Below are 19,221 nucleotides of genomic sequence, written 5' to 3' on the forward strand. Positions count from 1 at the left end.
ACAAGGTCAACAAAGGTAGCAACTTCCTCGTCCTTGGCCAGGAACTAGCCCTCATATATGGGTGGCTCCTCAGTCCTGTCTATGATAAGATAACATGCGTCAGTAATAAAAAATCACAAGTACTACATTTACTATTTTGTTAAAATGTAAGTTATGATCACTCAAAGACAACCCGAAGGGCTACTATTTGTGTTAGAGAAGTCTAACATAAACTTCTGAAAAATACCTATACCTACCCTTTTGACTTGCTGAAGCGGTAATGTTTCCATCAGAGCAGACAGCCAACATGTCTGGAGAACATGCTGGACACTCATAATGATGGACCTGGCACATATCCTCTTCTTTGTATTGACAGAAGGTAAACTCAAAGCTTTGCTGAACAGCACAGATACTACCTGTCTACATATTAAGAAATGATTGGTTTGGATTTTTTGAAGCAATGCCCACAATTAAATATTAGATATACAGTAGCCGTGATTAGATTATACGTGATTAGATTATACTTGGCTGGTGCCGTCGCCTTCATATTTTCAAACGAGGTGAAGACATCAAACTTGTATAGGGTCTGGCAGCTGGTGCTAGCTGGCCAGTACCGATAAACGAGCAGGTCCTTCACCTTGGGAGTCCATTCTACAGAGCATGATGGACAGGATTTCCGAGGCAAGCAGACATCGTATCGTCCTGTGAACAAGTGAATATACTGTAGTAAAGACTAAAATAATTTCAGTAATCAAATTGCAACAGATTGCCTTCTATACAGAGATACAAATATATGTTATATTATCTATTTGACATGGCATTTGGGCATTGCCTGAAAATGACATGGTGATAAAAAGCTTTGCGTTGCACACAGTGGTAAAGTTATATTACAATAATACTTGCACAAAAAGGAGGGCTTTCAGAACAACATACCATTGATGGTGACCACAGAAATATGCTTCCCTGGAGTGATTGTGAGGTCATGAGTGCATTCACAAATTGACCTTGGTGCAGGAACAGGCAGTTGACATACTGCAAAACAGAAAGAAGTTATGAAGGGTGTATTTACAGCTTCTCCTCAGTCCCTTAGATGCATTTCCCAAAACACTAACCTCATTTTCAAAATGGTGCTTTAAAACCCAACAATTAATCCAAACTGGCCACACCACTATTCCAACTGTAATTGTCACTATGTTGAAACAACATATAAATGCTTAAGCACGTTTTGAAAAATATTAAGACACAATTGACTTAGCTGGTCAAAGATATGCTGGTCAGAACTGTCAAAACCAATCATACTTTTGTTATTCAGCTATTAAATTTCACACTTGCACTTTAGAGTTATGAGAATAAGCTTAGAATGAGATTTAGAAATTTTAGAAAAAATGTCTAAGCCATTTAGAAACACTGTTAAATATAAACGTGCACTATCTACAACAACATTTGGGGAATTACACTAAGTATGAGACAATTTGATTTAATGCAAATTTTAACTTTCCCTTTTCTGTTCTATGACAGGGCTTTTTGATAACCTGTTGGTAGGAGATAGAGGTTTTGCATGCCAGAGGTTTTTGCTAACCTACTATCCTGACCCTCAGACAGGGCCACAAAACCCCTTTAATGTGGCCCTCAGTAAAACCAGGGTCAAGATTGAGATGACCTTTGGCATCCTAAAGGTATGTTTCAACAACCTTCAGCGCTAAAGAGTGTCACCAGAGCGGGCATCACAGAAAATGGCTGCATGTGCCATTCTGCACAATATAGCCACTATCAGAAAGGAGCGAGTACCACACATGCGGTACATCTAGTTTGATTACTTTATTTTTGACAAAACATACTATATTTAACATATGAGCAAAAATTGGCAAACAAAAGCTTATTTGAGGTAGCAGATATTTTACAGTAAAAATGTCTAATTTATCCAAAACTAATCAACAAAATGTTGTCTTTCATATGTCTGTAACATAGGTCTTTAGTTTTTATTATAAGAAATATAAATGTTAATTTGCAGTTTAATACGTTGCTTATACAAATACATTTTATTTCAACATATTTCAGTCAATTTCTACTCCGTAAAGCAATACAGTTTGCTAAAAGCGAAACATTCATTCACACACAGAAACGTGATTCAAATTTAAACCATCTTTTTGCGAGTTGTGGTTAACAGCGCGCATCTCTGCCGTTCATTCATTCACACACAGAAACGCAATTCACTTGAGAATGAAAAAAAACTTACTACAGTATTCCATAGCTCAGGATCCGTTGCTCCTCGAAATACCCGCACTTCTGAGGTACATTTTCCATTATTATTATTCCGATAGTATTATTCCTCACAGCGCTGCGAGACGGTGTAAACAAGTACAATGATCTGAATAAGCTTGATGTGTTTTCTCGAGCTGATATGGGGGCGTTCACAGTTTGCATGGATTGCCTCAGTCATTTGCGTTTGAATAGCATGCGCTCTCCGTGGGCGGGGTCACATTAAAACTTAATGATCTGAGATGAGAACGACTGACATCTCGCTCTTTTCATACAGATTGCATAAACTGAGAATATTTGTTTTTTTATAAAAATTACTTCATTTAAAAGAAGAGAATTCAAGCTTCATGCCTGTGTGTCTGTATGCCTGTTTGACTGAGTATTCGCTGAGTTATTGTTAATTTTTGGACGCGGACACTGACAGAGAAAGCAGAACTCACATCATGTTTATTTTTCTTTATTTGGCAAAAAGCACAACACTGTTTTTATTGTGAGTATACACAAAAATAATACACACTTAACAGGATCGATTGATGTATAAAACTGGTTTGTAAGATCAAAGTCAACAGAGTATTTGGAGTCTCGTTTGAACTGATAAGAAAAAAAGCGAGCAAATCACGCTGCCGTGATTGTCGACCCCAGAGGATTAAATGCCTGAAAAAGAAAAAAAAACATTATTTGGTTGAAAACTGTCTGAATGTGTGATAAATTACAACTGACAAGCACTGCTGAACGCACTCTATCAAGCGCTCTTTGGCTCAGTGCCAAACGTGCGAAAGCAGCGCTAATCGTCAATGATACAGTGCTATACTACAGTGATTATTACAACTTTGATCTGTGGTTTTAGAAGGTAGATCAAGTCTTTCCAAGTCACAGGGCTCAAGTCGCAAGTCGTTGTTGTCAAAGTATAAGTCGATCTTTGATCATGTCAAGTCGAGTTGCAAGTCATCAAATTTGGGACTTGAGTCCAAGTCGAGTCCAAGTCATGCGACTCGAGTCCACAACCCTGCTGACTTCTGTCCCTCCAGTGTCTGTCCAGACTCTTCTGGTCGTCCTCCTTCACCTCAGACCTCCTCTGGTCAGACAGAAGCTTCCCGCTCTGACAGGCGGAGTACATGAACAAGTATTTGCTTCTGGGAAGATTCTGTTGCCCTCATGAAGGAACTGAATTTGTGGACGGTGTGGAAATCCTAGTGGAGGCACTGTTGAGGCTCCAGATGTAAACTCCAATTCCTTCTCTAGGGTAACCGTACTGCATTCTCCTTCTGTAACACAAGAAAGTGGTGAGAAACAGTAATTCAGGCCTCATTTTATTTTTTTTATTTATTTTTTTTATTTTATTTTTTTTTAGGTCTTATCGCCCAGCCCTAGTCTTTTGTATGTGTTACTTTGGAGCAATTTGGAAGTTGCATACTGACATTGAGGACTTTTTGTGGTGAATATCAACCACTAAAGCCTCATTTAAGTACTTTTTTGGTTAAATATTACAACATAATATGAACAAGTTTAACCCTCTGAGGTCGACAAACGCGCGGGCGCGTTTTGCTGGATTTTCTCCACATTGTAGCACTATAAACTTAAATTACTCAGTCATTTATAGTCATACAGAAAAAAGAAATATAAAAAAAGAATCTGTGATATTTCTCCTTTTGTATGTGTCCACTTACAATCAAACCAAAACATTGTGCTTTTGTAAAATAAAGAAAATAAACAGGGTGTGCATTCTGCCTCTCCGTCGCGGTGAACTTTTTTTTTCTTGAGCACGTCTATAAACTGAAACAAAACTCAGCGAATACTTGTCACACATTTATGAGCCATATACCTTTATAAACATTTAAGTGTGTACTTTTAAATGATCGGATTCAAAACGAAAACAAATATTCTCTGTTTAAGTAATTTGTATAAAACCAACAAGATGTCCAGCTTCTCAAACGCTTCCTAATTATTTTTAATTCGGCCACGCCCACTCGCGCAAAAGAGATTCACATGCAAATCTCCACATGGAGTTTGAAAGACGTGCCTGAGCTTACATTGGATTTAGGCTACCTCAGAAGAAGAAGAACGCGATTTGAAGACAAGAAAGATAAGGTAAGAAATTATTACATATTAGTTTGTTGTTGCATAAATGTCACGTTGCAGTTGAACTGTTGCTAGATATATGGGGAATATTATAATATTTAGACCCGTGTTTACTGTTACTGTGTTTGTGGATATCTGCTCAAACGTAGATATGTATATGGTAACCATAATGTTTTATATTTGAGCGCGATCGCGTTTGAATGTATCATATATTTGATAGGGATCGCGTTTGAATGTATCATATTTTTGATAGCGATCGCGTTTGAATGTACTGTATCATATTTAGGATGAAAGCAAAACGCACCAAACGGCTTCATGTTTTTATTATCTCATTTCATATCATCATAACGGATGGAAACATTTGAAGTAACATGATAATCAATATATTTTTCTCTAGCTTAGTTGTTACTGAAATCTTTTGAAAGATTTATACTGCTATAGGTTATTTATTGTTATTATTATTTTATCCGGCACTGCGCATATACCTTATGCCTACAAGGCACAACAAACCTGGTGTTCATTATATTATGTTGGAAACATTTGTGTGTGTGTGTGTGTGTGTGTGTATTCTGTGAATTTTAAAAAGGAATTTTAAAAAGCAATTTTAACCAGAAAAATCTAATATTTATTTCCAAAATCGTGCAGGCCTTTCTCTTGATATCAGTATGTTCACTTTTTTTTTTTCAGGGCCCAAATGCCACTGAGGACTTCAACATTCACATGAGTCTCTGTACGTGAACACGGTAAAGTGAAAATCTTGGAAATGAAAGGTATGTACAATGTTTTTAGGAATGGCACAAAGGTCTGTCTTTGAAGTGCTTTTTTGGCATTTGTTGTGTATCTTTGGATTATGTTGTGTTGTAAATAAATCCAAACAATTTAAAAGCCATTCTTTTTTAAATCTCCTCATTTACAGTATTGTGCAAGGTTGCTCAGAATGGCAGGGCCATAGCTCCTAATAGCTCCTAATAGGGCCGTTAGGGGAGGTTCTTTGTCTTTCTCAGGTGAGAAAAGCTTACATATTAAAGGGGGGGTACAATGGTGTTTCATGTATTCAGAGTTGTTTACAGTGTTAAAGAGATGGATTCTCATGCTTAACATGGCCAAAGTTTTTTAAAAATATTTTGGATGAAAAACGGAGAATTTCTGTGCCGAAAATCTTACTTCCGGGTTGGTACAAGTTTTGGCTGTTTTTTTTCGACCGTGGATCTAATGACGTAGACCAGAGTGGAACTCCTTATATGAGCATTTCTCCCGGAAAAGCGCGGCCGCGCACACGTCGACCAGAGGAGAGCGAGATCAACGCGCTTCAACAGGAAATCATCGGCAGCGCTGCATAGTGTCTCCAAAGTGTGTTTTTGGATGTGAGGGAAAGCTTACCAAAGAACCCAGCGTTAGGAACAGTGGATGCAGAAACGAGTTGTGTAGACTGTTTGTTCCCTGCATTTCGACGATGAATGTTTTATAAACAAAGCCCAGATCGACGGATTCTCTCTATGGCTCTGGCTTCGCCCACACGGCCCGCCTCCAGACGCTCGTTTTTTTTTCCGGAAAGACTCGGTACAGCCTATCTTACTTTTATAAATATAATAAAACTAAAGACTTTTTGGAGATATGAAGGATGCAATACTACTCTATAGGTACTCAAGATTAACAGGAGATTGAGTGAAAATGATCATTTCACCCCCCCTTTAATGAGCTCCCGCATAAAGCTTTCTAACACAAAACACGTCGTAAAATTTTTAAATCAATATATTGTCTTCTCTGAATGAGCAGTCAGGGTGATTTTCACATAGTTTTGGAGCAAATATTCTAGGCTACGTCATACAATTTTCAAAAGTCTTGTGAAGAAATAATCAGTATGGGTTTCATGGCCTTATTTCAGTGAGAATTTTTTTTTGTATTTTCACAAACCACGCATAAATGTCATTATCTCAAAACTACAAACTTTTACATACATGCTGCTGATATATTATTGTAGCAGAGTTTGTGCTGAACACAGTGTAATTAGACTTTAGCCATGAAAATGTCACAAGTAACAGAAATAACCAGAAATGTCAGAGCATGTCAGAACACCTCCAGGGCCCAGAAAACAGCTCAGACCTCAGAGGGTTAAGGGAGCTACCCATGTTCACACAACCGGACTTCAGAATGTCATTTCAATTATGGCATTATCAGCTTTTATTTTCCTGCCAAACAGGACAACAAAATGACCACTAATAATAGTACTTATGAAGTCCATGTTATTATAACTTGTACAATAAATGGTATACCTTCAATATCAATTAACCAGTCACGCCAAAATCATATTGTCGTGTTTTCTTGGTCTCTCCTGTTGCTGCCCTGCACAGAGAAGTCCACGTCAAATAAAGTGCATAGGTACTTCGCCTGTAGTGGAATCTCCTCACTGACAAACGTGTTGTTGAACACTGCCGGATTCTTCCTCAGCTCATACAGTAAACCAAGGGTTTTTAACCCCTCAGCAAACCTATAAAAACATGTGACATAATGTGTGATTCATCCTGGGCCAATGACAGTTTCATTTTTTCGGACAGATAAGGCAGGCACTTACTGGTCCAGGGTAGTCACCAATCTCCCATTGACCTAGAAGTCTGCAGCTGACTGGACAAGGGAGTCCTCCTCCAGGCTGGACACATGTCTTAAGGCACCTATAATGCTGAGACTATCTGCTGCCTCTGCAATTGCACTGTTCGCCTCTTGGACTGTTGTTGCTTCCTGTATCTAAAAAGAAAGACAGAAAGAGAAATAGACAGAGTGAAAGACAAATAGAAAGACAAAAGAGACATAAAGAAAGAAAGAATGAAAGAGATAGTGAATCAGTGAGTTAGTCCAAAATTGACTTGTAAGGATACCTTCCCTATATAAATGAGATGTTTAAGCAATACAGTGAGAGTGAGGATGTTCGTGGATATCCTCATGGCCGCAGGTAACCACAGCCGTGAGGATATCCACAAACATTCTCATGAACACGAGCGCTGTATTGCTTTTATACAGCAGATTTGATTAAAAAGCCTTTCGGAAAAGAAGTGTGGACCGACTCCTCCATGGACGACACACACAGCAATCATTTTTGCCTTCCACGTGTAAAGTCTAGTCTGCAAAGCTAAAATTAAAGACAGCAGTAAAATATTGCTCTGCTGTAATGCTTCTTAAAAATGTAATACCTTAAAATGCTATGATTAATATTAGTGCTACAACAAATAGTAACTTTTTATTGCACCTTTCAAAACATGTAAAAAGGTGTTTCAGTACATTAAAAGACGAAGAAATGAAGAATCTTGGAAAAATCGTAACCAATAATTGTGTTCATGCGACGAACAACCGTATAAGTCCAAAAAAACAAAAATTGAGATAACCATGTGACTTGAATGTATGTGTGCCACTTTGTATACAGAATCACTCTGGGGGGTGTTCGCGCGACCAAAACTCTGTATTTTAAAATTTAAAATAGTCTCACGCGGAAAAACCGTTTATGTCCACTAACGAAAAATGGAGACGCCGGTTGCTTTCATGTCCGCTGCGGACATTAATAGGCAAAACCTCGGCAAAAAAAGGAGAGCGAACGTGAATGAATGGAAGGACAGAGCAAGGAAGTATTTGAGGAATGCTGGGAAACCCTATGTGAACCGGAGAGGAGAGCAAAAACAAGGAAAAAGTCCACCAAAAGAGGTGAGTGAAAACCCGTATACAAAGTATCTAAGTTACCTAAAGTTAGCGGTTACAGTCAGAGGGGCGTGTAGGCTCTGTCTACTACAGTTCATATAGCTCACTCTGTTTAAAGGATCATTTCATGAATGGGTCGAAATGAAAGCTGAGAAAATTAGGATTCAGGGGACGTTTTAAACATGTCTGTACTCCTTATAACCACGGAGAAATGAATCGAAACGCTTTAGGTGCGTCTCTAACACCAGCTCAGCTGCGTCATTCATAGATTGTGTTATACGTAACGTTACTGCTGGCAGAATTGTATACATAAACAAACATAATATGTAAATATTATTATGTAAATTCATCCCCAATCTTAAGATGTTTAGAGTAGAATTTGATTGCTTTATGTCTTCACTGAAATTGGTAAAAAAAATAAAATAAAAAGTCATTGACGTGTTTAAAATATTTTGATATAATTTTTGTATCCCGTTACCATTTAATGCAACACGTTGTTTTGTAATATTGTATGCTATGTTATGTTTGTTACTTGTTATTTAATAAATAATAAAAATAAATTAAAAAAAGGTAATAATAAAAAAAAATGCATTGATTGTGTAAGCTGATATTCTAGCAAGTAACCTTAATAGCTGCTAATAGCTCTAGTTTTTATAGCTAAAAAAAAAACAAAAAACGCTAATGTGACTTTGTTTCTGTTAAGGGCAAGGTGTGCAAGGAGACGTGTCCCAGGCAGTGTTCAAGCCTAACAGATGAAAGAAAACTCCAGCTCTTCACAGAGTTTTATGCTGTCTCTTATGAGAGGCAGCAGGCTATCATTCTCTCTGGTTTGGAGCAGGTAGGCTAACTTAAGCAATTCATGACCATATCATGTCAACAGTATGCAATGCATTACAATGTAGGCCCATGAAATAACCAGTGAATTGAATACTACTGTATGCCTTCAATTCACTAAGACTGCACATGTGCTTGATCACTGTAAATGTTAAATTTTGTGAGGATGGATGAAGGATGACCAGCATCAAGTAGGCCACCAAGTGCATTAAAGACCACAGCGCTTTGATGCCCTAAAAGGCACACACATGGCTTATTCATTCTCCTAACCAAAGCCTACTCACATACTTAATGACCTTAACTTGACAGCATACGACGGCTAGCCTGCTACGCTATGGTAAATGTATTTTTTTTTCTTTTTACTTCTAGCACAAGGTGAGTCGCAGACGACCACGTGGGCCTGACACTGAGAATACTAAGAGGAAGTACACCTTCAAGTACAATGTGCAACAAGGAGGCCAAAGACTTGCTGTTTGTAAGCTTACATTTATGTCCGTCTTTCAACTGACCAACAGTCGCCTACAGGCAAGTTTTCTATAGCCTAGCGTTTTCCGTTTAACTTTTCATTACATGCATGATTTTAATTAGATACATTGTCCATAACATATTTATTTAAAGTTACATATCTTTGAAAAGGTTATTCAAGAAAAGTTAGGCAGTCAGTCTGAGGGAACAGAGCAGGTAGCTAGAGTCAGGTCTCCATTAGAGGACTTCAGAGGAAAACATAAGAACAGGTAAGTAAAAAAAAACAAAAAAAACTTCACCTCAGGAAAGATTAATGTGTATTTAAAATGGGTCATTTATGTAGTAGAAATGTAAAATTATTTTTTAATTTGGAGCCTTCTAGACTGAGAAAAGTCAGAAAATTAATTTTTGATTTATGGGGATGAAAGACAACAACTCCCAGAATGCACTGGGACACAGAGACGCACTGGTCTCGTAGGCTATCTCTCACGGAGGAGAATGCACATCAACTGATCACTTGGTTAGCGTTCATGTAAACACTACATTCAGATTCACAAATCGTAATAAATTCAGTTAGATTTAAACAAAAGATGTGCATGTAAACAATGACGATTTTTGCGTCATCGCAGGATTTTTTCCAGACAAAAAATACATAAATCTCTCGTCTCAGGGGGACATGAGGGAGGAAAGCACGGTAATTCGAAAATACTACAGGTTTTCTACTGATACAAAGCTTAATGCTAAATCCTGAAGTATCCCTTTAATGACTGTATGTGAAAAACAAAATCCTATAATTTAATGTCAAAGAAACAATGCAATTTTGCAAAACAGACCAGCATAGTTTATTATATTTCTCGTGTTCATGAGTTGTGTTGTTTATTTTTTAGGCCTCATTGCATTCATCCTGCAGTGAGAGAGGGGATAAGAGAGCATATCCTGAGCTTCCCACGCCAACCGAACCACTACTCACGGTTGAAGGGAGATGTGGAGAGGGAGTACCTGAGCCCTGATTTAAACCTGCTCCGCATGTTCCGCCTGTACAAGGAAAACAATCCAGCATCCACTGCAAAGTTCTGGCTCTATAGGGACATCTTCAAGCAGCAGAACCTCAGTTTTGGGCAGCCAAGAAGTGACACTTGTGCGAAATGTGACGCCCTGTTCTCAAAATTAACAGCTGCTACAACAGATGGAGAAAGGTTGAAGATCGCAGCCGAGAGTGAGCTTCACCACCGGAAAGCTGAAAAAGCGTACACCCAGTTGCAGGCTGACACAGAGTGGGCCAAAGCCAATGATGACTGCCATGTCATTTGTATCGACATGCAGGGGGTAGTGTTCACGCCAAACCTGACACACTCCAACGTGTACTATCAACGGCAGCTGGCCAACTACAACCTCTGTATCCAGGAGATGGGCACTGACGATCCTCCTACAATGTGCCTCTGGCATGAGGGCATCGCTCACAGAGGTTCCATCGAGGTGGCAAGCTGTCTTTTGAAGTGGGCAGAAACATCTTTCGCTCCCCTAGTCCAGGCAAAGGAACGGAAGCTCATCATCTATAGTGACCGATGCTGTGGGCAGAACAACAACTGGCGAGTCCTAAACCTCATGGCCCTGCTCGTATCTAGAAGGTACTTCAGTCAGATAGAGCAGAAGTTCATGGTGTCTGGTCACTCCTTCCTTCCCTGTGACCGTTCATTTGCCACGCTGGACAAGAGGCGTAAGGTGTCCACACTCCACACCCCCAGCGATGTTGCCGAGATGATCCGTGGAGCCAGGCAGCAGCATCCATTTAAAGTAACTGAGATGAAATGTGCGGACTTCAGGCAGCTTCCTGATGCAACATTAAAGCGTCCACCTGGCCTCCTAATCACATCCATGATGTGGTTGAAAGTGACAGGTAAAAAACCGAAGAACTAAACTAAAACTAAACTGGTTTTCTGAGATTAACAGTGTTAGGGATATGTGCGTGAAGGAAGAATCTTTATTGAATTTCTTGTTGAATCATGATTTCAGCTGCTGATCCATGGTGTGTCCACACAAAAGGGAGCCACAGCCTTTACGAGGGATGGAAGACCTGGCTGATCACCAAACAGAGGAAGAATCAACCACCTCCAGCTCCCTTGTTCTCCACCACGTATGCTCGTGCTTACGAGGACCCTCTGCCCGTCAAGAAGGAGAAGCACCGTGACCTTATGAAAATGCTAGCCTACATGCCAGCGGAGGCCCAAGCATTTTATGGGACATTAGAATGTGAAGAGTAGCCTGGTATGTGTAGGTCATGTGCAGGGTAAGGTGGGGTATATTGTGTATATTGTGTAAAAGTAATCATAAAAGTAGTTGTAGCTTATCTTGTATGCCTTATCTTATGTTGTATAATAGGAATATATAGGTATTTATTTATTTAGTAAATGAATGAATGGGGTGATTATGAAATGTATTATAAAAGTTAAAGGAACAAAAAAAGGAAGATGTATATGTAAACTAGCATATGGAACTATAGCATGGAATGATGATGATGTATGTATTGTAAATATGTATTGTTTACTGTTATTACTGTTGTTTATTGTTTGTATGTATTGTTTATTGTATGTACGGTTTATTGTTTGTACTGATGTTTATTTTTTGTACTATAAGTAGGCCTATGTATTGTTCATTGTTCGTACCGTATTGTCCGTGTTTTTGTTCTGTGATTTATGTTGGCAAAAAATAAAAGAAATTGAAAGAAAGAAATGCTTAATATTTTCTTTAAGGTTCTGTTACTGTATTAAAACTAAGATAAAGCAATCAAATCTCCAGTGGCTTAAAATGATAGGATGAATTGGACTTATACTGTTATTCCACATTAACTGGACATATACTGTTCTTCCACATTCCAGAAATGTAAATTACTCTAACTTTTTATTTTTAAGATTGATACTAAAAAATCTTATCTCATTAGAATTGGGAAGCTTTTGTTGTCTATCTTCAAGTAAAAAAAAAAAATATATATATAATATTCAGAGTCCAAATAAAAAAAAATGTATTATTCAAAATTTGCAAATATGGACTTATATGGTTCTTCGTCTCAAGCCCTCAATTAACAAATCAAGGCAAAATAATTAAACAAATAAAAGACGATACACAGACATTTTACGATCACATCCTTCTCTAATCTTGACAAAACATATAGCCTACTATTAAAAATATCTAAGACTCAAGGGTCCATATGTGACCAGTGTATTGCAATAGAAGTGATATTGTGAGAGAAATGTATTAAAGGGGTGGTTGATTATGATTTCACTTTTCTAATTTTAGTTAGTGTGTAATGTTGCTGTTTGAGCATAAACAACGTCTTATGCAAACATCTGCAAAGTTACAAAGCCCACCCACGGAACATGATTTATAGATTATCATAACAGAATATGCTAAATAATGACTAGAAGATAACTACACATAAGCTACATAAATTCATCAACTAACCTTTCAGAAATGTTGTCTACGAAAACACAGCTTATATTTTCATAATTAGTTTTGTACTAATTTCTATACTTTAAAGATAAGCACATGATCTTGTATTTTGACAGAAACTGCATCTAGCTATTGTAATGGTGCGTTCACACCGGACGCAAATAGCACGTCAGGCGCGAGTGATTTCAATGTCAAGTCAATGCAAAGACGCGTTATGCCCGTAAAAAATTCCTGCGGCACGGCGTCTAGCGAATGGCGCGAATGATTTTATTTGGTGCTTTTTGTGCATTCACGCGTTTGACGCGAATTCGCGTCTGACGCCAGAGTTGAAAAATCTGAACTTTGGCGTCAGTTGGCGCCGCGTTAACCAATCAGGAGCTGTTGCTGTCACGTGGTGAAGTAAAAACAAAGTAAATCTTTTATCACATAAAAACTTGATTTCAATATATGAGACGTATTCATTTTGTATTGAATGCTATTTATTCCATATATAAATCCAGATTATATGAAACATTATTATTTTAATGTAAAGACAACCAATATATTTTAGTGTATAAGAACATAGAACTTTCGTGCCTGGACAGTGTTGTGTGAGAAAGAAAAAAAATCACAGGACAGGTTAAATACTTTTGGAGGCTGGCTCCATTTTTGTATCATCAATACAAAAATAAATTACAGATTATGTGGGTGAAGGCGAGAGTGATCCTCGCACCGATGCGGGACAACAGGTCATCAAACTGGGCGCGGGACAGGCGGAAGCTCCGCTGATAGCGGCCGTCATCCAGGCGCAGCTCCTGGAGCAAATGGTGAAACTCGCCAAACTGGGTTCGCCTCCGAAGGGTCTGGTGGACCCAAATACGGCGACGATGATCCCTACGCTGCTGTTCTGCTCTCCAGAGCAAATACAGAGCGGTGACTTTCTCGATAAATGATTGATCAACATCAGATATCTTGTAAAAAGATGGCCGCCAACAGGTTTCGAAACTTTCGCCTCTGACAATTTCGCTCTTGACGCGCGAATGGACACAGTGGTCAAGCGTATAACTAGACGCGGCAGGCGTGAATTTGACGCGCTATTCGCGTCCGGTGTGAACGCACAGAGTGAATTGATTTTCCTGCTAAGACAAACAGCTATTGTAAGAAATGATTTTCCTGCTAAGACAAAAGCTGCAATAAAACGCACCCTGGATAGAAGATCTCAAAGAAATAGCACAGGACATTGTCTTGTCCAAACATATCTCCTAGTTTATATATGCATCCCCCCTCTGCCTCCCCAAGTCACTAAAAGTTCACTGAGATTGTCTATATATCATGTAGCGGATGTCCAAATATGGTTGACTAGGCGGAACTAATTATGGCGGAACTGTTTTACCGGGAGTCATAAACAGACGCACAAACGCATACACTGCATAATGCGGTTTCACTCGCAAACGCAACTAGCACACAAGCGAAGCTAGAAGAATGTGAAACTTAAATGGAAGAGTTGTTTGTTTCCTTTGAATCCTCCCTTCTGTAAGCAGTTAATGAGGTATGTCTGTTTCCTTTGAGTGAAGTGTGTTGCAATATTAATCGAGTCCCAGATAGCACACGTACGTCTGCAAGATGTCTGTTAAAGATCACTTCATCTGGAAAGCATCTGCTGTTTACTAACATCTAATAGACATCTTTAAGATGTCAGTTTAACATATATTCAGGGGTACTTTAATGTTGTTACTGGATTACTTTAGTGTAAATGTGATTTAGATTAATTGTAATGTGTGTGTTTTTTTTGTTTTAATTACTTTGATTCATACCAAGAACAAGATGATTGTTTTGAAATTTCTTTATTTGTTTGTTTTCAGTTCTTGCGTCTGGTGTTGTTTGACATCTTCATATTAGTCATCTGATTCAATTGTGAATGAGGAATCAATGTTCTGAATCTGAATAAACCATCAGTCAGTGAAATCAAGAACTTGCTTGTGTGTTACTGGAGGGAGCAACATATCACATATGATGTATCTTGTGAATCTGTTGTTTTTCCTTTTCATGTTTGGTATCATTTTAAATGTCTCAGTGTGATTGATAAAATGGTCATAATTTCATTGCAGTCATTGGTATAATGAGGAAGACTGAGACTGTTCTCCTCTTTGGGTGATGTCTCTTCAAGATATCTGATAATTCTCCCCTCTCCCCTGAAACCAGGTGTTACCCCCTAGGGGTACATGAATTGACCCAAAACAACTCTAAAAAATATTTGTTTAACCATTTTGTTCTGTTCTGGGTATATAATGGTAAGTGGCAGAGCAGTCTTTGGGAACCTGTAACCAGGGAAAAAACCCATACAGTGCTGTGTCAGTGTTTTCCCAAGTCTTTCACTTGGAACACACTTACACACCACTGCATGTCTCTGTCAGGAATGCATTGCTTACTTTTAGAGTCATTGAGTAATTGATGTCATGTATTTATTATTTCTGAATTGGCTTTTAATCACTTGTGTAATTGGCATGATACATTTTACCTGGCAAATAAATGTTACATCTTGATTTATTCTGCATTTTTCAGAAATCATTATTCCTAGTAGATTAATGTGTAGTCTGGTGTTTCCGCAAAGCTACTCCAGGATAGATCAAACCGAAGGCACTCATGAATGGAGCATGGAGCATGTCAATAAGGAGACCTTCCAATTTTTGACTATCACTGACTTAGCACGTTGAATCTTGCGACTATTGTAAAAAATTACACCTTTTGGGAAGCATGGGTGACCGGGTAAAAATAGTTTGCACTGCATCCTCTGACTTTTTCAGAACTGGCTTACGTTTGTGATCGTGAGCTCACATTCGCAACGTGACGTCTCAAAGCAACACCGGGTCCTTAATGAATGAATAATTGAAAATATGGGATTCCCAGAGTAATCAAAGATCTAAATTTGATTATCATTTGAAATTGGAGTCAGATTACGCCTAGAGCTAAAGTAATATCGAAACTAAATTCTAATAAATGAAGTGAATTTCACTGGAGCGATGAAAAGACATACATGCTTTATCCCTTCGCCCACACCGTTGGACTCCGTCGTTGGGCCAATGGGTGGTCTTTACACTTTTATTGTGGCAGAACAAAATCAAAATTTATTTAGGTTTACAAACGCGTCTCAATACAATTCTAATAAAATGCAGTAATCGTTTAGGCGGTAGGTATATAAGACTGCTGCCTGTCACTTTAAGGGATTTTTTTTCTTAATTGATTACGTTCACTTATTCTTACCAAGAAAGTTATTTTGACAATTGTGTGTGAATTTATCTATTCAGTCACAAAGAAGATGCAAAAGATAACTCATGCACCGTTTTATGCGCACAAAAACTAAATTGTAGGGAAATTATGTAATCTTTCATGTTATTTTTGCCATACCCCTTATTCTATAAAAACTGTTGAATTGATGTTCGCTGGTGGGATTCTCAATGAAATTTGTCTGAGATCCTCCGGACGTGCTTCTTCTTGGGAGAGATTCCCTGAGAACTGCTTGGGAACTTTTCTGGCCGTGATTAAAGCATTTAAAAGACATTTGCTTAAGTCTGTCTGTTGTTATTGCTGCAGCAAGTTAGATTAAGGAAGCAAGTTATTTAAGCTTTCCTGTAGCTCAAACAGTAGAGTGTTGGCGCTTGCAATGCCAAGTTCATGGGTTCAATTCCCAGGGAAAGCAAGAACTGATAAGAATGTAAAATGTGTACCCTGCAATGTAAGTCGCTCTGGATAACAGCCAAATGTATAAATGTAAATTTAGTGTAAAGACCTTACTTCCATGTGATGATGTGGATTGTGTTAACCCCCTGAGGTCGGCTATCGCGCCGGCGCGATAGGCTCGTTTTTTTTCGTATGAGTGCAAAAAAATAATAAAAAAAAAATATTAATTTTTATCTTATATGCTTGTGTTATACATCAATCGATCCTGTTTAGTGTGTATTTTTTTTGTGTATGCTCATAATAAAAACAAAGTGTTGTGCTTTTCGCCAAATAAAGAAAAATAAACATGATGCGAGTTCTGCCTACTCTCCGTCAGTGAAGTCAATTCTGAAACGCGTCCGAAAATGAACTGTAACTCAGCGAATACTCAGTCAAACAGGCATACAGTCACACAGGCATGAAGCTTGAATTATCTTCTTTCAAATGAAGTAATTTTTATAAAAAACAAATATTCACAGTTTATATAATATGTATGTAAAGAGAGAGATGTCAGTCGTTCTCATCTCAGCTAATTAAGTTTTAATGTGACTCCGCCTACGGAGACCGCGCTATTCAAACGCAAATGTGAGGCGATCCAAACAAACCTGTGAAACGCCCACATCAGCTGGATAAGGCCGGTGAAACACTGGATGCGTGGCGTAAGCGTCTCAGCTGCGTGGCGTGTCCATTTTTATTTCGGCTCCCATCCATGTTAACAGTTTAGAGTTTGCATACTGCCTGTGTGAGACGCGCGTCTCAGGCGCGGCACGAGCCGCGTGGAAAACGCGTGCATTCTAGAAATAGAACCGACGCCTATTTTTCACGCGACACGCAAGCGTCTTGGAAACGTTTCCATGCAAAATTGAATAGGAAAATCTGTTTATTTGTCATTTTGACACGAATACATATTAATAAATGTCCTTTTGATGTTTAAAAGTGTCTAGGTTTTGACATAAATGCAAATATAAATGTAATTTTACAAAATATGATCGATTTTCAAATACTGCTGTATTGAATGAACAGCTTTTAGCAAACTCTATTGCTATACTGAGATGAGGAATATATACTGTATGTGTTTTGTCAAAAATAAAGTCATCAACTAACTAATGAATCCTTTACTTTGAAATACGTATGATAAAATGTATACTTTAGTTTTGAAAGACGTTGACTAGTTTTGAAAAGATTATAAAGTATGTATGTGCATGCATATATATATGTGTGTGTGTATATATGAAGAGTTCAGATGCAAAAGCCTCTAAATGCCATCTGAAATTTTCTCCTAGAATGATCATTTTTATGAAGCTTGTATATTTAAGTTAGCTATAGGTGACACGTCACCTGAATGAATGGCTCATTAAGTATGCAGGGACGTAGTCTCACCAGGTGTGAACTACTACATATGCATGATGCTGTTGGAGCGTTTACGCCCCATCCGCATATTGGCTTTCCAAACTAAAAGTGTTTCACAAAACTAAAATCAATGTATCGTTTTTTTGTGGATGATTAGGCAGGATGATTTTCATATCATTTTGAAGAAAAAACACTAGGCGATGAAATCCATTAGTCAAAAGTCTTATTGCCACATATTTAGTATGTGTTTTGTGGCCTTATTTCAGAAACTTTAGTTTTTAGTTTTTTCAATAACCACGCATAAACATTATTCTCTCTAAAATGCAGACATGTACATTCTTGTTGCTCACATATTATGGTAGCCCTGTTTGTGCTAAATAGTGTGTAATTTTTTTTTGCCATTAATATGTTTATAAGCAACTGAAAAAAGCACAAATGTCAGGGCATGTCAGAACATCTCAAGGACCCCAAAAACACCCCAGACCCCAGAGGGTTAAGAACACTAGAGACCTTATTCCTAAGTGATAATATAGTGTTCGATAGGTGGGCGAGATGTCGTTCGACTCTTAGGCGGGGTAGATTGCGGCTTAGGCGTCAACTCATGCGTTCAGAGGTAACTCAACTGAGTATAATATTTTCAGGTGTCAAGGACACCAGGTTCAACCTAAGTCAGGTGCATAGGGGAAAATCTACCACACAGCCTTCCAGCAAATAATTCATTTATTTTCACACATTTAGTGGCTTCTGCTCAAGTGCCCATCGTTTTGTTCTTCTCGGCCCCTCCTTTACGTTTAGAGATTTAATGCCTTAACATGTTGACTATCGTTGCACACCATCACATAAGTAATTGCTGCAGTTGTAAAGGCTAATCGCTGCAGTTGTAATGCGGCCGCTTGTAAGTCTATAACTTGATTCTGATTGGCCAATGCTCTGTGAACACGTCACGTGTGCTCTTCAGACGTTTAGCCTACCTGTCAGTCTTGCAGATCGCATCAGCTTCATGCGGCCAATAAGAGAGACACATAAGCCCAGAATTGGACTATACAACAATATACTTACGAATATATTTACGATTAATAATGATTTAAAAACATAACGCACCAGCCCCACAGACCGTGGCCCACTGGGAATCTCCCAGTAGTCCCAATGGCCAGTACATTCCTGCATATGAGTAAAATGTTTAGTTATTTTTTTATCATTTAAATTAAATAAAATGAATCATTTAAACTATACCATTACTCCTTCCACTATACCACTTGTAAATACCACCTGCTTATCTCCCAGTATATCCAAGGATTCCAGAACCCTAAAATCATTTTTACTTCAACGCTGGTCTCAAACTCAGGTCCTCCTGTCCCCAACCAACGGGTGCTACTCCTTCTACTATACCACTTGTAAATACCACCTACTTATCCCCCAGTATATCCA

At 38.3% G+C, this 19,221-nt stretch overlaps 1 protein-coding gene across 1 annotated transcript; it reads left to right on the forward strand.

The window, feature by feature from the left end:
* Positions 1-7,827: 7,827 nt before the first annotated feature.
* LOC307156998 (uncharacterized protein) lies at positions 7,828-11,646 on the forward strand (the record flags this gene model as incomplete). The annotated part of the gene is made up of 6 exons (XM_079868726.1): positions 7,828-8,007; positions 8,705-8,839; positions 9,205-9,360; positions 9,472-9,569; positions 10,188-11,197; positions 11,314-11,646. 6 exons carry the CDS (start codon positions 7,828-7,830, stop codon positions 11,559-11,561), a joined length of 1,827 nt encoding a protein of 608 aa, XP_079724852.1. The 3' UTR covers positions 11,562-11,646.
* Between the last annotated feature and the right edge of the window lie 7,575 nt (positions 11,647-19,221).

This window comes from Squalius cephalus, assembly GCF_949319135.1.
Source record: "Squalius cephalus genome assembly, chromosome: 4".
NCBI classification, from domain to species: Eukaryota; Metazoa; Chordata; class Actinopteri; order Cypriniformes; family Leuciscidae; genus Squalius; species Squalius cephalus.